We start from the raw sequence: 21733 nt of genomic DNA on the forward strand, positions 1-21733 counted from the left end.
ATTTTGCTATTTAATTCTCTATCACCCAGTTGGGCCTGCTCTTCTGAAGAAGTATTGGGGTGTAGTTTGTTTCTGTCACATTAAATGAGAAACCTGAGAATCTCGGTGAATTTTTGTGCCTTCAGTCTGCCCGGGTTCCAGAAACGTGAGCGCTGGGGATTGAGGGACGAAGTGCTTTGGGAGCTCTGGTCCCTTGACCTTTGGCTGCATCACCATTTATTCTGTGACTCACAGAAATCAGCATTGCTTTTGGCTAAAATACACTTTCGTTACAGAACCAGAGCAGAATTGGGAAGCCGTGGATGGCAGCCAGACGGAAACAGAGAAGAAGCATTTTTTCATCAATATCTGTCACAGAGTGCTGCAGGCAGACAAGGCGCGAGGGTGCCCCGAGGATGCGGCAGTGTGTGCAGTGGGTGAGTTGTGTCCGGAGGGAAGATCTAGGTGGTGGTTTTCTAGGGCATCCAGTTTGGAATGAGTTAGAAGAGCTTCCTGTGGTTCATCTAAGCCTCCTCTTTCTATATTCACATAAAGGATGGTAAAACATTTTTATTCATGAATCACATATTGCTGACTGCTTGATGCGCTCTGGAATCCTGAAGTTGGCTGTAGCTTCCTGATATGGGCTAAAGCGATAACTGGGAACAGAAGGAACCATGTGGAAAATACTACGTCATCTTTTGAGTTTGTAACCTGAAGAATATCACTGCCAGTATTTGTGTACAAGTAATTTTATTTTATTTTATTTTATTTTATTTTATTTTATTATTTTATTTTATATTTTATTTTATTTTATTTTTTATTTTATTTTATTTTATTTTATTTTTTATTTTATTTTATTTTTTATTTTATTTTATTTTATTTTATTTTATTTTTTATTTTATTTTATATTTTATTTTATTTTATTTTATTTATTTTATTTTATTTTATTTTATTTCATTTTTTTAATTTATTTTATTTTTTTGAGACGGAGTCTCGCTCTGTCGCCCAGGCTGGAGTACAGTGGCCGGATCTCAGCTCACTGCAAGCTCCGCCTCCCGGGTTTACACCATTCTCCTGCCTCAGCCTCCCGAGTAGCTGGGACTACAGGCGCCCGCCACCTCGCCTGGCTAGTTTTTTGTATTTTTTTAGTAGAGACGGGGTTTCACCGTGTTAGCCAGGATGGTCTCGATCTCCTGACCTCGTGATCCGCCCATCTCGGCCTCCCAAAGTGCTGGGATTACAGGCTTGAGCCACCGCACCTGGCCAATTTTATTTTTTTAAACAACTTTATTGCCTAGAATTGTTCAAAAGTTGTGGCTTAAGGAAAGTGTAATCTCAGCTATAGCCCTAGTGTAGGAGGGGCCTGCATGCTTCGCTTCCTTTTGCTGTCATTGTTTTGGTCCCGTAACTGTCATGCAGAGACTCCTCAATTATTTGATACAGGTATTTAGCACATTCATTTTTGTCTTCTATGACTCACTTTGAAAATGCCAGGCTATGAGAATCTGTTAAAAGCATTCAGTAAGAAATTGTGAGCCTCGGTTGGATTTTAGGAATGACCCTGGTATTCAGAATTGCTGGTGTGTCTTCAAAAGCAGGTTCAGGCATGTCCATGTCTTTACTAAGAAGGACTTCGGAGCAGACTTTTAATCCTTTATAATAAAAAGCAAGTGAACCAAGAAGTAAGTGGCCTCCCGCTTGGGTTGCTAAACAGGTTTCGTTAGTTTCTGCTTTGGATATGAGACACATTCTCACCCTTTGGCTGTGTGGCTGTGCTTTCAAAAGACTTTGTGTCTTGGGATAGCTGAAGCCCCGACAGTGGCGGACAGTGTCAGTTTACAGTTGGCGCTGATGCATGTTGCAAAAGCCATTTGGTTTTTCATTTTGCGTCATTCATGGCACTTTCCTGCTGAGCCTATGGATGACCTTGGAGGACCCCGACGTGGCTGGTAACATCTAGTCAAACGTGGCACTCTAGGGAAACCCATCGGCTGCCCTGGGGGGTTCGGTGGGCTGGAGAAGGGGCTGCACTGGCTGGGTTTGGGCTGATTTCTTCTTTCTTTTTTTTTAATCACTTCTTTGTCCACATGATGATAATTTTTAACCATATCTTTTTTTTTTCCCTCCCCTTTCTCTTCCAGATAAGAATGGAAGTAAAAATCTGGGAAAATTTATTTCTTCTCCCACAAAAGAGAAAGGCAACATTCAACTCTCTTATTCAGATGGTGATGATTGTGGTCATGGCAAGAAAATAAGAACTAATATCACACTTGTATGCAAGCCAGGTAAAAATTTTAAAAACGATGAAATCTTTTGTTGGGTTCTGCCAGAGGTCCTGCATTCTTCATATCTCTGTTCCTCATCAGTCACTGCAAAGGTGATCAGACAGATTGGCATGGTGTTAAGCATTTTGAGTTCCAGAATCTTTGGTGATGGGAACTAGGTCATTTGGATTTTTCCCCTCATCCCCTCCCCAAAACCAAATGAGAAATGGAGAAACCAGATGGTGTCAGAAAGAAGTGTTGTGGGTCTCAGCACTGCATCCTCTTCCTCGGGACTGATACGGGGCCAGTCATGCGGTTACTTAACTTCCTCCAAAGGGGAAAAAAATCATAAATGGTTTAAAACATTGCCCATGATCTCACCACTTAAACACAATGCTAATTTTCATTACCTTTATTTATAGGTGTATGGTTTTACGAAGTCAAAACTTTTATGTTAACAAATCTTAATGTTTCTCAAAGTGTAGTATTTTGTAAATACTCTTCTGTGTTTCACAGTTCTATTAATAATTTTTAGGAACTTCCTTGTTGACATGGTGTGGTTTTACTATTTTTAAACATTTTTCTTATTGTTGGATTAATAGCACGTTTCCAGTATTGCTAATTGTGCCATTATGTATCCTCTCTCTACCTCCCATCGAAATATTTCCTTTGGATAAGTTCCCAGCTGTGGGATAAAGTCAGAAGCTAGGATCATTTTGTTTGTTTGTTTGTTTTACGGTAAAATATACAACATAACATACAATTTACCATCTTAACCACTTTTAAGTGTGTAGGCTGGTGACATTGTTGTGTAATACCATCATCATTCATCTCCAGAACTTTTTCATCCTCCCAGACTGAAACTCAGTTCCCATTAAACACAGCTCTCCATTCCCTCTCTTTTACTTTTTGTCTCTATGGATTTGACCGTTCTAGATACCTCATATAGATGGAATGCTACAGTATTTGTAGGGCTGTTTTTTGACCCTTCCATGCATTCTACCTCATTTCCTGCTGTCCCTTCCAAGTCTACTTCTAGCAGAGAAGAATGAGGGAAGATTTTTTAGGAATGAATGGATTAGTGATCCCCATCTCTTTTCCCCATTGACAGGTGATCTGGAAAGTGCACCAGTGTTGAGAACTTCTGGGGAAGGCGGTTGCTTTTATGAGTTTGAGTGGCACACAGCTGCGGCCTGTGTGCTGTCGAAGACAGAAGGGGAGAACTGCACGGTCTTTGACTCCCAGGCAGGTCTGTGTCCGAGCAGGACCTCTGTGTTAATGTGACTTGGAACCACTTAAGGTTTTTTCCTAAACATTCTCTGTGAGGTTTTCAAGGTAACCTGCCTTAGAATTTTATTCATGCTGTTTGAACACAATTCTGAACAGCCGATGTTTGGGACTTATTTGAGATATTGAAAATACTATCTTAAATTCATTATTGAGGTGGGTTTGCTGAATGTAAAACTTTTGGAACTCAAGGGAGTAAATTAGGTTTGAAAAGGCTTTCACGTGAATTCTAGGCAAGAAACCTCTCTGAGGGAGACCTTACAAGAAGGCCATAATATTGTGCTCATCCTACTTTGAATATGCCGGTTGTTTATTAGCCAGCAGTTATGGGCTTTTTTGAATAGGGCTTCGGGCTAACCCAGTAGAAGGGAATGGTGGAGTTGGATCCATCTCGAAGGAAAATGTTAGTAATCGCGGTTCTGGTGGCCTCAAGGGGCAGTGTCTCTTCTGCCTCCTTCACTTCTTCCTGCCATTGGGAACCTCCTGGGAAGGACCTCTCCCTTTCAAACTGTGGGGTGAGACCACTCTGTTAACTGTTCGGACTGACCTTCCATAATTTTACTGTTTTTCTTTTTTTTAGGGTTTTCTTTTGACTTATCACCTCTCACAAAGAAAAATGGTGCCTATAAAGTTGAGACAAAGAAGTATGACTTTTATATAAATGTGTGTGGCCCAGTGTCTGTGAGCCCCTGTCAGCCAGACTCAGGAGCCTGCCAGGTGGCAAAAAGGCAAGTAACTAGCTTCTCAGTTCTGTTTCATTCTTAGGTGTTACGTGCTAACAAATATTTTTTTCAGGAATAGGTGTGTTCTCACTTAATGTCATCGCTTTATGACAAGCATTTAAATAGTGATGAGACCTGGTCTGAAAACTGAAGGACGTTAGGAGTTTAATTTCCCAGAGGAAGGAGCAGGCCTGTCCTTGGGAAAGAAGGGTGGATTGAGGTCATGCCTCACTTGTGTGCATTTTGGGCTTCTCATTTCCTAGATATTTCTGTGCGTATTTCTGCATTCTGTGTAGCTTTAGTTCGAATGAAGTGAGTTGTCTAAACCAGTGGTGCCAAGAGGAGATTTGGGTCCCAGTGTCCCTGCTACAGTTAGAGACCTTGTGTGGGTTCCTGTGGTCTGCAGCCCTGGCCTGGTTCTGGTGACTCCCCACGTCGCCCACGGGCCCTCACTTCAGTGTGGCAGCCTTGCACTGCTTCTGCCCTCAGGCCTTTGCTGAGAGAAATGTGTGTTTATTTCAGTGACGAGAAGACTTGGAACTTGGGACTGAGTAATGCGAAGCTTTCGTATTATGATGGGATGATCCAGCTGAACTACAGAGGCGGCACGCCTTATAACAACGAAAGACACACACCGAGAGCTACGCTCATCACCTTTCTCTGTGATCGAGACGCCGGGGTGGGCTTCCCTGAATATCAGGTAGGAATGTTTGTCCCTCATCGCGCTCCCTGAGGATACTTGCGCCTGTGCTGGGCCTTTCATTGAGAGGCAGAGCTTGTGTCAGTCTGGGTTTCTGGCCAAATCATCACCATAATTAGATTTGACAGGGTACCTAGGCAGTATTAGTTTCTTAAGCTGTTTATTTAGTGGGTTGTGCACCTTAATAACAGCCCACAAGCCTGTCAGTTTTGGGTACAAAACATGCAAAAGCATTAAAAAAATCCTGAATTAACCCCCACTTAGCAGAGGCTAAGTTTTCATCCTGATATATTACTAAACAGTCTTCCTTTAATAAAATGAAGGGAGATGGGCAGAGTAGGCTTTTTTTTCAGTTTCTCATTGGGAACACTGGTCTTATCCTTTTTTGAATCCTGGCTTTATGTCATGGGTCTTTCTCTTTTTGCCATCCCTCCCTGCATTTCTCTGCTGCCGTGGATTAGGAAGAGGATAACTCCACCTACAACTTCCGGTGGTACACCAGCTATGCCTGCCCGGAGGAGCCCCTGGAATGCGTGGTGACCGACCCCTCCACACTGGAGCAGTACGACCTCTCCAGGTGAGGCAGAGTCAGCTGCTCTGTTTTCGGCCTGGTGCAGATGCTGAGGTTGCGGGTGTTGCTGGCGAGCCTGTGACTGAGCTGATGATGGGGAGTGATGCTGGCTCTGGGGCTGCAGGACCAAGGTGGGGCATTTTCAGCAGAGTGAATTCTAATAACAGTCTGGTCGCCTTTGGGATAGCAACCAGTCTTGGCCACAGCAGAGCCTCAGCCTTTAGCTTCATCATTTAACCAATGACTGTCAGTTCAGAGGCATGGAGGACAGTTAAGGTCCACTGCATACTGAGTTTAGCGAAGGTTGAGTGTAATCCTGGTGCGTCATGAGTCCAGACAAGCCAACTTCTGGTTGTGTAATTGGTGGAGCATGCTTTATTTGGTAGCTTTACTTCCCCAACTACATAGAAATAAATTAGACTGAAACGTGTAAGCTCTTAAAGAGCGTATAATTTTGCTTTGAAATTTTAGTCTGGCAAAATCTGAAGGTGGCCCTGGAGGAAACTGGTACGCCATGGACAACTCAGGGGAACATGTCACGTGGAGGAAATACTACATTAACGTGTGTCGGCCTCTGAATCCAGTGCCGGGCTGCAACCGGTATGCATCGGCTTGCCAGATGAAGTATGAAAAAGATCAGGTGAGTCTGTTTTCACTGCTTGTCTCCTTTGCCCTCCTAATGCCGTGACTTAGTGGGAGGAGGTGGTTATTTTGGGACATCCAGATCAAAGGCAGCCGCACAGCTGCTCGAGAGAAATCCTCGCCTGAGTAGGAGTGGGGCCTCCATGTGAACTCGTCTGCCCCCTGTAGGAGCACAAGTGTGTCACACAGGAATCGTCGTTCACGTGGAGAATGCTGTGTTGGAGACCTTTGATCACACAAAGGGCAGAGGAAGCCCCGAATGGTTATGTCTATCCTGAATTCAAAAGCGTCTTTAGGTGCTTTCAGCAGACACCTGTGAAAAAGAGAGTTTTGCTTCCAAAAGCTCTTGCTTCTGGATTGATTAGGGGGAGAAAGCGGTTTGGGAGAGTTGCTGCGGATGAAATAGATTCCAGCACGCACTCTCAGTCGCTGCAGTTCGTCACTGGGTTGAGTGCAGTCACTGAAAGAACATTTGCCTGTCTCCTGTGGTCGCTGTACGTGATGAATCCTAGAATAGAGATGTCTCTGGAAGTTGGCTTCTGTAAAAATAGCATGTTGGGGATGTACTTTTCTTAGTGTATGCTAATGGCAGCTTGGAGGTTTTTGAAAGGAAGGTGGCAAGTGTGCTCTGGTGATTAGGAATCGAGTTCCTGGTTGTGTTTACCTGTGCACATGTGTGTTCTTTACTGGAGCAGTGACTTCAGTGTACAGTCAGTCCTCATTATTCACAGATTCTGCATCTGTGAACTTGCCTATTTGAGAACACTTGTAACTCCAAAATCACCGTGCAGAGCACCCCCTCAGTCATTGCTGGAACGAGTGTAGTGGCCCAGTGTGCATAGTGCCCGACAAGCATGTTCCTGGTTGATGTTGAACAGGGGGATGCTCTGAGCTCGTTTCTGCCTCACCCTGAGATGAGCAGAGGATGGAGAGGGCGAGGCAGTGCAGTGCAAAAGCTCCAGCCCTGGGGCCAGTTGGACGGGGTCTGAATTCCAACTCTGGCATCTCAACTCAGAGATGCTCCAGAGCTGGAACTTCCGCGCTGCACTGCCTTGTAAGGTCTCCCTAAGAGAAGTTTCTTGCCTAGAATTCACACTAAAGCCTTTTCAAACGTGACTTATTCCCTTGTGTTCTGAAAGTTTCGTGGGGCAGCCTCAGGTGAGCCACTTAATACTCCTGAGCCTCGTTTTTCCTTTAGTAAAATAAAGAGAATAGAATCCGTCAGCATGAGTTGTCTTGGGATTTCAGATTATAATCTGTGTGTAATAGGTTTGTTTGCCTGGTGTACAGCCAGTCAGCACACTGCGACATTGAGGATTACAGCCGAGAGAGTTTAATTGTAGGGCAGGCGAATGAGGAGATGAGCAGAAACCTCAAATTCACCTCCCCAAGGAATTTGGGTTTAGGAACTTAAGGGATTTGGAGCGGGCCAAGGTGTGGGGATTGTTTATTGGTAGAAGAGTGCCGGGTGAAGTCATGGGATGGGGAGATGAAGAAACTGCATTTGGCTCCCTGTAGGAAGGTCTTCAAAGTGGTTAGTGTCAGTCGTTCCACCGGAATTCAGGATCCGAAGAACATCTTACGCAATTCTTGAACGAAAGCCTTACGATTCTAACACCAGTGATTCTTTCTGTAGCAATAATGGGGATGCGAGTAGTATCTAGTGCTACGTGACTTTCAGTTACAGCCAGCATGCAGCCTGATTGCTGCTTAATTGCGTGCCCGGAACCCAGCATGCGGTTGTTGTTAACTCTTTGAGGATGGTTTCCTATTCCATATGTAATAAGGGTATTTCCCCAGGAGCAGTGGTTCTGTATTCGATAATTCATTGTTTGCTGCAACTTTATAGAATGTAACCACCACCAATAACAAATTGACCGTATCTTCCGAGGGAAAAGCCTGACAAGACTGGTTTCCTTGCAGGGCTCCTTCACTGAAGTGGTTTCCATCAGTAACTTGGGAATGGCAAAGACTGGCCCGACGATTGAGGACAGCGGCAGCCTCCTTCTGGAATACGTGAATGGATCGACCTGCACCACCAGCGACGGCAGACAGACCACATACACCACGAGGATCCATCTCGTCTGCTCCAGGGGCAGGCTGGTAAGGCACTGCCGCTGGCCGGTGACCTTCACTGCTGCGTTTTTTGACTGAGCGTTGCCTTGTGTGTCTCTTGACAGAAACGGTCTTGGGGTGGGTGGTGGAGTTAGGCCAGTCTTAGTTCTGCTCAAGGTCAGCCTGCAGTATATATGTGCACAGGCAGGGAGTGATTTGTGGTACCTTCATGGCTGCGATTTCTGAAGTGTAAGCCTCATCTTTTGCTGCGGAGTTGGAGGCTGTGGTGACAGACACTGTTTCATGGATTTTCTTTCTGAGTCATACAGACATTATCTTGCCTCTTAGTTCTTGTGAGTTGAGGATCGTGGCAGTGGAACGGGGCTTAGAGATAGTTTGGTCCTGTAGGAGCCGAGGGAAAGCTTCCCTTTCACCCTTTGAAGTTTCCCTGAAAATCAGCTGTCAACAGGAGAAAAGACATTAAAATTTTAACGTGCGTAGCACCGGGGAATAAATAGCAGGAGAAAGATGACCCAGTAGCCTAATGCAACACAGAAGATTATGTACCCTATTTCACAGGGGAGAGGGTGATGGGGGATGCAGACAGTTCTTTTGAGGGGGCAGCAAATGATTATTTGGGAGAAAGAATGGACAGAAATTAACTTGCAAATGATTCTCTTTGGAGCCTGAATGAGGAAGGCATTATCTTGTGAACAAGTCTGTCCAGGTGTGGTTGCTGTCCTCAGTCTTCTTTTGTGGGATAGATAATGAGATTTCCGAGTTTCTTTTGGAAAGAAGCCTTCTTGGTCAGGTAAGGAAATCCCAGAGAAAGTCCCTCGCTGTGCTTGGGGGTGGAGGTAACAAGGCACAGTTAAAAGGACGACCTTGATTCTCAGGCAGCTTCTCAGCATGTCAAAGCACCAGTCCTTGAGGTATTGCGTTCTGAGCCCCAGCAGCCCAAACCACAAAGTCCACAGATAGGAATCTGAGGCTTGATATATCTCAGGCCTATGGGTGAACAATGAGGGTTGTATGTGTAATACAAAACAGGAATAAGAAATTAAGGCTGAAGGCTGGGCACGCTGGTTCAGATCTAATCCAGCACTGTGGAAGGCCAGTGTGGGAAGATCACTTGAGGACAGGAATTGGTGACCAGCCTGGACAACATAGTGAGACCCCCATCTCCAAAAAATAAAACAAAATTCAGCCAAGTGTGGTGGCTCATGCCTGTAGTCCCAGCTACTCTGGAGGCAGAGGCCGGAGCACTCCTTGAGCCCAGGAGGTTGAGGATTCAGTGAGCCATGATTGCACTGCAGCCTGGGAGGCAAAGCGAGCCCCTGTCCAAAAAAAAAAATGGGAGGCAGAGATGGAAGGATTTTTTGAGCCCAGGAGTCTGAGACTAGCCTGGGCAAGCTAGGGAGACCCCATCTCTTCAAAAAAAAATTTAAAAATTAGCCAAGTGTGGTGGTGTGCACCTGTAGTCCCAGCTACTGGGGAGGCTGAGGTGGGAGGATCACTGGAGCCCAGGAGGCAGAGGTTGCAGTGAGCTGAGGATGTGCTACTACACTGCAGCCCCTTGGCAACAGAGCAAGATCTTTTTTCAAAATAATAATCACATCAGCAACTTCAGCAAAGTCTCAGGTTACAAAGTCAATGTGCAAAATCACAAGCATTCCTGTACACCATTAACAGACAAACAGAGAGCCAAATCATATACCCAGAGGATTATGAATCATGCTACTGTAAAGACACATGCACATGTATGTTTTTTGCGGCAGTATTCACAATAGCAAATACGTGGAAAGAGCCCAAATGTCCATCAACGATAGACTGGATTAAGAAAATGTGGCACATATACACCATGGAATACTATGCAGCCATAAAAAAGGATGAGTTCATGTTCTTTGCAGGGACATGGATGAAGCTGGAAACCATCATTCTCAGCAAACTATCATAAGGACAGAAAACCAAATACTGCATGTTCTCACTCATAGGTAGGGATTGAACAATGAGAGCACTTGGACATAGGGCGGGAAACATCACACACTGGGGCCTCTCAGGGAGTGGGGGGTTGGGGGAGGGGTGGCATTAGGAGAAATACCTAATGTAAATGATGAGTCAATGGTTGCAGCAAACCAACATGGCATATGTATACCTGTGTATCAAACCTTCTAGGGTACATGTGCACATGTACCCTAGAACTTAAAGTATAATAATAATAAAAAGACATTTTAAAATCGTAATAATAAAATGAATTAAGGCTAGCAGGTATAGGAGGTGAGTGGGATTGCTGTTGGCCCTGAGTTCCTTAGCCAGAGGAGGACAGCAGACCGTGTGGAGTTTGCTTTGCTCTTCTCTCCATGGAAATGCTTTGGGGCCATTTTATACAGTCCCAATTGCTTCTATTTTTTAATTGGGGTAAAATACATATAATATTAAACTGACCATTCTGACTGTCTTTGGGTTACATATATTATACACATCTCTAGTGTCCTGTGTTTATCACCAGTATCCATGTCCAGGACTTTTTTTCTTTTTTTGGGACAGGGTCTTGCCCTGTCGCCCAGGCTAGCATGCATTGGGTGCCATCATTGCTCACCAAATCACTGCAGCCTGAACTTCCTGGGCTCAAGTGACCCTCTCACCTCAGCCTCCTGAGGAGCTGGAACTACACGTGGAGTTACCTGTAGTTACCAAAATGGTTTTTAAAGCTTTTGTAGAGATGAGGTCCCTCTATGTGGCCCAAGCTGGTCTTAGAACTCCTAGGTTCAAGCAGTCCTCCTGCCTCAGCTTCCTCAAGTGCTGGGATTATAGGTATGAGCCACCACACACAGCCTAGAAATTTTTTGATAGTCTCAAATCTAATTTGGAAAGGAGAGCTTTATTTCTCATAAAGGTTTGCAGCCTGCAGGGTGGCCATTTCTGACAGGCTGGGAAGCATAGCCTCAGGCCAAAAGCCAGAAACAAGCACTGGGAGGGAGGAAGACTAAGACACGAATGGATGCTGAACACGTTAGTCAAGTATAGATATTCAGCAGGTTATAGGAGCAGCTATGCATATTCATGAAGGGATGGCATGCACACGCGTGGTAGGCAACATGTATGCAGCATGTGTCCCCACATTCATTTTGGGTTGGAGACGTAACATTTAAATATATTACAGTTAGGCTCTGTATGTCGAAAGGTGAAGCAGAGGGCATGAAGGCCCTCTGTGTGCAGCCTCCGTAGACGGCCAGGACCACCTGGGAGTTGTGGTCTCTTATCGGGAGGGAATGCTGATCGATATTGTGTTGTCAGAACTGCAGAAAAGGAGGGACATTGTCAGGCGGTGGATTGATACCAGCAGCAGAGTCTTTGAAAAGGGCCGACTTCTGTTTGGCACTCAGGGAAGAGAGCCTAGCGGTTAATGAGGAGAGGGGTGTAATGAGGTATGTCTCACCTCCCACCCGTTATGGACAGGAATGCAGTTTTTAAAGTTTCTCTGGGGTCCCCCTGGCCAAGAGTGGGGTGTGTTCAGTCAGTTGTGGGGCTTAGGATTTTATTTTTATTTCTTATTACCTGTAGTTTTAGGTTTATAGCAGGGTCATGTGTTTTTGAGAAATTATCAAATGGTTAGGAGAGTGGAGAGACCGGAAGCCATGTTCATTATCAACTAAATTATTAACAGTCCGTTGTTAAGGGTGTGTGGCAGCTTCCTCAAGCCCCACTGAAACGAACCAGCAGGATGCGTTCTGCCCTGCAGTGGCCCAGTGGGTGCCGCCTCACTCGCCTGCCTGGTCCGCTTTGTCGCTGGCTAACGCTCTTTTTCCTGAGCGACACTTCTTTAGAGTTGGAGATCTCTGTGATCAGGGAATGAATGACGGGCAGGCTGAGCTTGGCCCATGCTCTCTGCAAGAGGTGTTCTGTCCGGGTTGTACACACTCTCCTTAGGTTCACCTGAGCTTGGGCCGCCCACTTCTTCTTTCAATCTCAGGAGGGATCCAGGTTCCGTGTTGCACAGGGAGATGCCCAGGTTGCCCAGTTCAGCCTGGTGGTCTCTGTCTTGGGCATGTCTGCATTCCCTACCTGTGGACCGCCCCCTCCCTCTCTGGTTTCTGGTTGCCGTTGAGACACTCGGTAGTTCCGGAAAATTGTTGAATCCTTGGTTTTCCAGCTTTTCTATGATACCTTGTTTAGTTTACAGAGTAACTTCACATTGTTGTCGTGTCTGTCAGCACTCACATGGGGCCTGCTGCACAGCAGCGGCACGGGAAATACACTCACTGAGGGATTCAGGGCCACTCTCCCATTTGCAGTCACAGAACTTTCACAGGCTAAAGCTCAGTCCCTTTCACAAGCACATTGTGAAGTGGAAGGAGCAGGTGTGTTTTTGTTCTGCTGTTAGTGTTGCTGAGGCCTGCAGTGGGTGGGGGCTTTCCAGGGCAGAGAGCACTTGATGGGCAAGCCACTCAGTGTCAGTGGCTGTTGTTCCTGAACCCGTGGCCCTGGGCAAGTGTCTTAACTTCGTTGTGCCTCGGTTTTCTCATTTGTAGGCTGTGTGTGTGGGTCATTGTGAGGTGCAGTTGAGAAATGTTAACAAAACTCAGTGCAGTCCTGGTGTGTGATAAACACTCCCTGATTGGCAGCTCTACCGTGGCCCGTGTGGTGGTGGTGCTGTCACCAACCCAGTAGCTCTCTGGGGTAGCTTTTCATGGACACATACGCACCAAAGGGCACACAGATGATAACGTGACACAGCTGGATGAGTGTCCACAAACTATACATCAAGAAAGGACATGCTACCCGCTAGGAGCCGTCCTGTGCCTTCCTGACCTCTGACAGCACAGACCAGTGTTGCCTAATCCTGAGCTGATGTCAGTGAACCCTGTGTACTATTGCCTTTGTATATGGCTTCTTGCATTCAACTTTTTGTGTAAGGTGCTTCTCAGAACCTTGGACTCAGACCTAGGTTTGGATCCAAATTCTACCATTTACTGCTGGCGTCATTTCTATATTTCTGAATATCCAAGCGTAAGAGATTATTTTTGCCTTCATAGGGAGAATGAGAACATTAAATTCTAATTAGGTAATGCACATTAAGTGTCAAGCTGTATTGGCTGACTCATAATAAACATCCAGAAGATTTTGGCTATTTTTATGTCTCAGGCTAGTATTCTTATGGTTAGATCAAGTTCCATGTTACTGTATTAACTTTTACCCTGGATTTGCCCTTTCAGAACAGCCACCCCATCTTTTCTCTCAACTGGGAGTGTGTGGTCACTTTCCTGTGGAACACAGAGGCTGCCTGTCCCATCCAGACAGCAACGGATACAGACCAGGTACGTGTGCTTTCGCCTGGCCCTCGTGCTGAGCTGCCTGATAGACATCGTCAACTTACCCCAGTGTTCCAGCTCTGAACTGACCCCTGCCCCTTCTTTCTGAATCAGTTACTGCGTTGCATTGACGGTGGGTGTCCGCAGGTCACCCTGAGTTCCTCTCCACCCCCAGCTCCCAGCTCCTAGCTCCTGGGATAAGAACCAGGTCCCTTAGTCTTACTCTGCCCACTGTAGTTTCCTTCCTTTTGTTTCCATTCCTTTGTTTCTCCCATGTGGCAGTGGCATCTTGGTGGGCTCTGGGGCTTCTGCACCACTGGCACATGTCTGACTATTCGATACGTCACTCCACACCTAAATCATCTCAGCGCCTGTCCCCTAGAGGGTAGAGCCCATATGTTTTAATGTGACCCTATCCATAGAGCACAGCCTGCAGGTGTTAATGGGATCCTGTCTATAAGGCCTGTGTGTCTCGTCTGTGCATAGGCCAGAGCCCACAGGTTACTGTGGTCTTGTCTATAGGGTGAGGCCTGTGTGTCTCACTGTGGCCCTGTGTGTAGGCCAGAGGCCACAGGTGTTACTGTGCCACTCGAGGCTCTCAGTGCCTACTGTGTCCTCTGGCTCTTCCCGCCCTCTGCCCGGGTCCATGCTCTCCCCTTGTTGAGTGCACCCTGCAGGGCATAGCAGTAAGCTGCTCAGCGACGTTCTCTCTGACCTCCCCAGGGTAGTGAGTTGTTTTCACAGCACCGTGTATATTTCTTTATGGTGGGACCTGTTTGCCACTTCCTGTTCTAAGCTACACCACAGACTCTGGCAGCAGAGACCAGGGCTTTTCCGAACCAACAGCCCCGGCACAGGGCCCTGGCTTTGTAAGTGCTCAGTGAGGGCAGGATGTCGGGCGCCCTGTTCATGGACAGTGTTTCTGGGTCTGTGGCCACCGCCCCCTTCCCTGCATGCAGTGGACAGAGGGAGGCCCAGGGCAAAGTTAAATACGGAGAGGAGAGGATATCATTTGACAGTCACCTGACCATACGTCCCATGATTACCTTAAGGGAGTAATTGAGACAGAAAACAGAACATGAGTTTTCTTAAGATGTTTATTTTCTTTAAGAAACTAATTTATGGGCTGGGCGCCGTGGCTCACGCCTGTAATCCCAGCACTTTGGGAGGCCGAGGTGGGCAGGTCATGAGGTCAGGAGATGGAGACCATCCTGGCTAACATGGTGAAACCTTGTGTCTACTAAAAATACAAAAAATTAGCCGGGCCTGGTGGCGAGTGCCTGTAGTCCCAGCTACTCAGGAGGCTGAGGCAGGAGAATAGTGTGAACCCGGGAGGCGGAGCTTGCAGTGAGCCGAGATCGCGCTACTGCACTCCAGCCTGGGCGACAGAGCGAGACTCCATCTCCCAAAAAAAAAGAAAAAGAAAAAAAGAAACTAATTTATGAGTCTTATGTTTCCTCTCCAACTTTAGGGAGTAACAGTAGTCTTCTTAGAGAAATACGGTAGCCTTAACAGCTTCCAGGTGAGTGTCATCTCTGAGTCTGGGCTCACACTTAGTATACTGTGGTGTATTTGAAGAGGCTCCATGTAGGGCTACATTTTTGATAGGGATTTTGAAAGTAAATGGAGAAACAGCTTTGTCAGGTGCATACTTGCAGGGTTCTGGAGGTGCTGTATGTTTGTTTTGTTCCTGTGGAATTGGTTTAAATGCGCCCCTTTTCCCCCATTTTGTTTCCTGTAGGCTTGCTCTATAAAGGATCCCAACAGTGGATTTGTGTTTAATCTTAACCCGCTAAACAGTTCGCAAGGATATGTGTTCTTCAACATTGGGAAGACTTTTGTGGTAAGAGCTATACCATGCATTTCCAGTTTGCTTTGAAACAAGGGCAGAGTGCATAATTGAAGTCACCTGCACCTAGTGATTCAGGAGACAGAATTGCCCAGGCCACTGTGGTGGCAGGTCTTACTGAGAAGGAGATGGGAAAATCCGGATTTAAGGGAAAGATGAAGTAAAACCATTTACCACCATTCTGGCACAGTTCAGACGTGAAGACTGTTATTCTTCAAATCATAAGTTGTTCTCTTTAAAGAAATACTTCTATCTGTAGTGCTGACGGTCTCTCCTTACTGTATCTGCACACCAGAGAGCGTTATTGACTTCATTGTTACAACTATAATATAATTTTTAATGGAATGATATCAAAATTTTTAAGAAATGTAGGGTACCACTTTACTTCTAATTAACATGATTTCAACAATATGTACTTTCTTATAATTGAAAATACTGTAACATTATGACTTCTATGTCTTCCCTCTCTTATATATGGTACATTATTACATGCACCAGATCTTACGCATTTATAGATACAGGGATGTATAAGTTTAAATGATGTATATATACTAAACCTTAGAGGCAGGTTATAGATACTGCCCTTTGGACTTAGGTACTAACTGTACTAACATGCTGGAAAGTGGAAAGTTGGTAAGTTGACTAACAGATAAGAAACGTTTAACCTAGTGGGATTTGGAGTTGCTAGGGTTCTTGTCTATGGAGATACGTGGCATCAATTTGTTTGTATGGCTCTTACCGTCTGATCTGCAGTTTAATGTCTGCGGCACAATGCCTGTCTGTGGGACCATCCAGGGAAAACCTGCTTCTGGCTGTGAGGCAGAAACCCAAACTGAAGATCTCCAGAATCTGAAGCCAGAAAGGGCAGTTGGAATTGAGAAAAGCCTCCAGCTGTCTACAGAGGGCTTCATCACTCTGACCTACAAAGGGCCTGTCTCTGCCAAAGGTGAGCTCAGAGCCGTGTTGTTTTGTAGCCACAAAGGGCCCTGGTGGCTCTGTGGCTGGCCATGCAGCTTCCTGAGTGTAGGATGTGCACGCTCCCCTGTCGCCATGGGCTGTGCTGTCCACCTTGCTGCAGGAGCCACCACGTTGGTCTTCCAGCGTTTGACCTCGCATACAGGAGTCCCATTATCCGCGGGTTCACTTTCTGTGATCTCACATGGTCCGAAAACAGTAAGGTATTTTGAGAGAAAGAATGAGAGAGACCACATTCACGTAACTTTCATTACAAGTATTGTTACAGTTGTTCTGTTTTATTGTTAATCTCTTGCTGTGCCTAACTTACAAATTGAACTTCATCCTCGGTATGTGTGTATAGGAAACAGCATGGTATATATAGGGTTCTCAATTTCAGGCATTCACTGGGGGTCCCGGAACATATCCCCCCACAGATAAGGGGGGCTGCTGTAGCCCGTATTCAACACAGCGGTCAGAGTGATGTTTCTGAAATGTCTCATCATATCACTTCCCAGCTCAGAACCCTCGGAGGCCCTGCACTGCACCTAGAGTAGAAGCCAGCATCCATAGTACGGCCATGGGACACCCATGGGGGCTCTCTGAGATGATCACCCCCTGCTCTTCCCGCTCAACCTGCTGGCCTCACTGTTTCTGATATGAACGAAGTGCAGTCTCCCCCACCCTCCCCTCCTGAGTCTTTGTACTTGCTGCTCGCTCTGCAACCAGCACAGCTGCGGGCAGGCGTTTTCGTCTCCTTCATTCGTTCCTATACGTGGTGGGAACTTAGTATTTGTTCAGTAAGCCAACAGATTAGAGGTACATTGTCTTCTGTTGCTTGGATTGATAAACTCGTGGGATTTAAATATTTTCTAGAAGAGTAGGAATGCTAGGATGTTAGGCTCATGGTAGAAATCTGTCATAACGTAGGCCACCATTGCAGTGTGTGAACCTGTCATCACATAGGCCACTGTTGCAGCGAGTGTGTAAAGCTATCGTAACATAGGCCACCATTGCAGCGAGTGTGTAAACCTGTCCTAACATAGGCCACCGTTGCAGTGTGTAAACCTGTCATCACATAGGCCACTGTTGCAGTCAGTGTTTAAGCCTGTCGTAATATAGGCCACCGTTGCAGCGAGTGTGGCCACTCTGTTCGTGTCAAGTCCCTCGATACAGACTTGCTGCCCTGGTGTCATTGTTCCCACGAACGGCTGTGAAGCTTGTTGTCAGTGGTGGCCTTGTCCTGTTGCTGCACTGTGCTTGTGGACTGCGTCATGAATACTGTTCTGTTTCTTAAAACCTGGGTCTTCTTGCTTTACAGGTTCTGCTGATGCTTTTATCATCCGCTTTGTTTGCAATGATGGTGTTTACCCAGCGATCTCCAAATTCCTGCATCAAGACATCGACTCTGGGCAAGGGATCCGAAACACTTACTTTGAGATTGAAACTGCATTGGCCTGTGTTCCTTCTCCAGTGGACTGCCAAGTCACTGGTAAGGCGGTGCAGCCTAAGAACTGAGAGGCCGGTCAAGAGTCAGTGTGTGTGTGAGTGGATGTGGTGTGTTTCTGTGTGTGTATATGTGTGTGTGAGTGTGGATGTGAAGGTGTGTTTCTGTGTGTATATGTGTGTGTGTGTGTGGTGTCTATGCTTGGTGTTGCAGGCAGCGTGCCATTTCTGTTACATATTTTCTTTGAATGATGCCTAGAGTTGTAATGTTTTTCTTGAAGAGAATCTGACTGTATAGTTAAGTTTTAAGCTATCTTTTGGGATCAGATGCATCTTAAGAACACAGAAGAAAACGCAGAGGAAACACATTTCACATCCTGTCAGAGCTGCTTATTTGGGGATGAAAAGAAAAGAAAAAAATGTTAAAACTCCCTAAGCTGTGCCCTGGAAGCTGACAGTGTATGCAGGAGACCGTGACCTCTGGGGTTGGCCCTGCCCCCTCTGCAGCAGTGGTACTTCCTTGTCAATGGAAGTGGGGGTTTGGTTTTTTCTTTAAAGAGTCTTTAGGGTCTCACTGTGTTGCCCAGGCTGGCCTTGAACTCCTGGTCCTAAGTGATCCTCCTGCCTCAGCCTCCGAAGTAGCTGGGACTACAGGTGCATGCCACCAGACCTGGCTGTGAAGGGCGGTTTTGAGGGACAGAGCGGGCGTGTTTTGTAGGCAAAGCCTCTCAGCCTCCTGTGGATTTCTTTATTCTCATAGTTAGGAATGCCAGCTTCACGCCTCCTCAGTGCTTATTTAGGGTGAAAAGCCGTTCTTGAGAGCTCACAAGGAGGCAGAGTTCTCCAGCGTGGTTTTTTGTTGTTTCAGACCCAGCTGGAAATGAGTATGACCTGAGTGGCTTAAGCATGGTCAGGAAGCCTTGGACGGCTGTTGACACCTCTGTCGATGGGAGGAAGAGGACTTTCTATTTGAGCGTTTGCAGTCCTCTCCCTGACATTCCTGGATGCCATGGTGAGTTCCACTTGGTCTCTTGATTGGCGTCTGTTCATATAGTTAGAGCATTTGACTCAAGGTCATTGCCTTCCTCATGCCTAAACCGCTAATTCTGTTCTTCCAGGCAGCGCAATGGGGTCTTGCTTAGTGTCAGAAGTCAATAACTGGAACCTGGGTGTGGTGCAGATGAGTCCCCAAGCTGCGGCGAATGGATCTTTGAGCATCATGTATGTCAACGGTGACAAGTGTGGGAACCAGCGCTTCTCCACCAGGATCACGTTTGAGTGTGCTCAGATATCGGTGTGTGTTCAGACCAGCGATGACATGTTGTCCCTCGGTCACTCCATTTCCCATTTCCCTTGAACCTCTGAATCTTGCAGCTTGTTTAAAACTTGCCTGCGTTTTCATGGAGTTTTGGCCATTGCTGGGGTTTGACGAGAATGCACTCATTTCTTCAGGTCTTAAATGTTTAATAAATGCTATGTAGTTTGCACATGGAGGTCAAAGATTGGGTACTAACTGTGGCTATCATGTATTTAATTTTTTTTTTTTGAGATGGAGTCTCACTCTGTCACCCAGGCTGGAGTGCAGTGGTGCAATCTTGACTCACTGCAAGCTCCGCCCCCCAGGTTCAAGTGATTCTCCTGCCTCAGCCTCCCAAGTAGCTGGGATTACAGGCACCTGCCACTGCGCCCAGCTAATTTTTGTATTTTTAGTAGAGACGGGGTTTCACCATCTTGGCCAGGCTGGTCTTGAACTCCTGAACTTGTGATCCACCCACCTCGGCCTCCCAAAGTGCTAAGATTACAGGCGTAAGCCCCCATGCCCAGCCCCATTTGATTAATTTTTAAAATAAACAGGGAACAAATCAGGCTGTTGATTTATATTACAGGGCTCACCAACGTTTCAGCTTCAGGATGGCTGTGAGTACGTGTTTATCTGGAGAACTGTGGAAGCCTGTCCCATTGTCAGAGTGGAAGGTAGGACTGGGCCTGTCCCTATGAGTCATTTTAAATGTATAGGGTAGCAGACGTTGTGAACGATGCCTTAGATATGAGACCGTGTGGTAACGGCCATAGCTGGGGTCATGAGACACACGCTGGGGGTAGATAATTTCTCATCCTTGAGCTTTTCTTTTTACTGAAGCACATTGCTAATTTCACCAGTGACATTTTTCTTGTATGCTTGGATCGATGGGTTTTTGGCATCTGATGCTTGAAGACACTAATGTGGGGTTTGGTTTTGTGTTTGATGAAGCAAGTCTTTTTTCAGGGACCTAGACTTTCCTAGAAAGCTGTTTGCCTGGCGAGTTGTATTATATATTAACAAAATCATGTGAAAATGGCTTTTAATGCCCATTTGTAGCTAGAATTTACCTAACCAAAATTGTAAAACTTTTTTTTTTTTTTTTTTGAGACGGAGTTTTGCTCTGTTGCCAGGCTGGAGTGTAGTGGCGCCATCTTGGCTCACTGCAACCTCTGTCTCTTGGGTTCAAGCTATTCTCCTGCCTCAGCCTCCTGAGTAGCTGGGACTACAGGGCACCCACCACCGTGCCCAGCTAATTTTTATATTTTTAGTAGAGACGGGGTTTCACCCTGTTGGCCAGGATGGTCTAGATCTCTTGACCTTGTGATCCGCCCGTCTCAGCCTCCCAAAGTGCTGGGATTACAGGCGTGAGCCAGTGCGCCTGGTGGTTTGTAAAGCTTTTTGCTTGAAAATATGAATGCGTGTGTGGTTGCAGTGGCCCTTCACTTCTTCCATGTTCTTGAAGGAGACAACTGTGAGGTGAAAGACCCAAGGCATGGCAACTTGTATGACCTGAAGCCCCTGGGCCTCAACGACACCATCGTGAGTGCCGGCGAATACACCTATTACTTCCGGGTCTGTGGGAAGCTTTCCTCAGACGTCTGCCCCACAAGTGACAAGTCCAGGGTGGTCTCCTCGTGTCAGGAAAAGCGGGAACCACAGGGATTTCACAAAGTGGCAGGTACCATTGTTTGTCCTTTTCCTTTTGTTGCAAAGGAATGTAATTAAAGTATTTTGCTAAAGATGAATTTTCCCTTGAGTCAGAAACATGAGTGTTCTACTGTAAAAAAAAAAAAAAAAGCATATTAATCATATTTCAGATTTTGCTTGATTTTCTTAATCAGAGTGCATACTGAAGGATGTTGGTAGAATATGTCTGCTTTATTCTTAGCCATGCCAGTTACTGATTCTAAGGTCATATTTCTCTTCTTTCTGACAACATCGGGACACAGTGAGCTAGCCAGTGATGGATGTTCTGAGGTAGTACTTGATAGCATTGCGTCAGAGGGAATGCATTGAGTACGAGGTTTGGCTGTAAAAATTACAGGGCAGGCTGTTGGTCCTTCATGCTGTTTCAGCAGTTGGGCAAGATTTAAATACATTTAGGAAATTGTAAAAATGAAGTCAAAGTAGCTGGTGGTGAGTACGTGGACAGCCCTCAGGCACAGTGGAGAAAGTGGCATTTCCTTAGTTGGTGAGGCTAAGGAATGCCCCATGTCATCATACACGGTTCAGTCTGTGATGTTGCAGCAGCCTTGGACAAGGGGAAGCCTGATTTTGTTCCCAAAGTGTAATGTGACAGGAGTGCACGGTACGGTGCTGGGAGGCCAGGGATACTTTGTCCCACACTCTTCAGAGTGTGGTGTCACATGTCTTAGGCTAAGTTTGACAGCCTAGGGACCTGAACCAAACCTTGTTTAACGTCCTCCTTCTTTACAGGTCTCCTGACTCAGAAGCTAACTTATGAAAATGGCTTGTTAAAAATGAACTTCACTGGGGGGGACACTTGCCATAAGGTTTATCAGCGCTCCACAGCCATCTTCTTCTACTGTGACCGCAGCACCCAGCAGGTGAGCATGTACCGACAGCCCTCAGCGGGGTCTTCTCCCCACCCTCAGGCTGCTGGGATCATATTAGAAAGAATCTGTC

At 46.2% G+C, this 21733-nt stretch overlaps 1 protein-coding gene across 1 annotated transcript in view; it reads left to right on the forward strand.

Moving 5' to 3' along the window:
• IGF2R (insulin like growth factor 2 receptor) overlaps nucleotides 1–21733 on the forward strand; it is a 132785-nt gene that overhangs the window by 72047 nt on the left and 39005 nt on the right. The window contains exons 12-28 of the mRNA XM_021938044.2: nucleotides 276–416; nucleotides 2124–2267; nucleotides 3358–3495; nucleotides 4114–4261; nucleotides 4778–4955; nucleotides 5417–5532; nucleotides 5998–6166; nucleotides 8092–8271; nucleotides 13440–13541; nucleotides 15277–15378; nucleotides 16138–16330; nucleotides 17660–17830; nucleotides 18653–18796; nucleotides 18903–19078; nucleotides 19671–19758; nucleotides 20550–20765; nucleotides 21524–21654. Coding sequence (XP_021793736.1) covers nucleotides 276–416; nucleotides 2124–2267; nucleotides 3358–3495; nucleotides 4114–4261; nucleotides 4778–4955; nucleotides 5417–5532; nucleotides 5998–6166; nucleotides 8092–8271; nucleotides 13440–13541; nucleotides 15277–15378; nucleotides 16138–16330; nucleotides 17660–17830; nucleotides 18653–18796; nucleotides 18903–19078; nucleotides 19671–19758; nucleotides 20550–20765; nucleotides 21524–21654 — 2537 coding nt within the window. The remainder of the gene's footprint in view (nucleotides 1–275; nucleotides 417–2123; nucleotides 2268–3357; nucleotides 3496–4113; nucleotides 4262–4777; nucleotides 4956–5416; nucleotides 5533–5997; nucleotides 6167–8091; nucleotides 8272–13439; nucleotides 13542–15276; nucleotides 15379–16137; nucleotides 16331–17659; nucleotides 17831–18652; nucleotides 18797–18902; nucleotides 19079–19670; nucleotides 19759–20549; nucleotides 20766–21523; nucleotides 21655–21733) is intronic.

This window comes from Papio anubis, chromosome 6 (assembly GCF_008728515.1).
Source record: "Papio anubis isolate 15944 chromosome 6, Panubis1.0, whole genome shotgun sequence".
Taxonomy (NCBI): domain Eukaryota; kingdom Metazoa; phylum Chordata; class Mammalia; order Primates; family Cercopithecidae; genus Papio; species Papio anubis.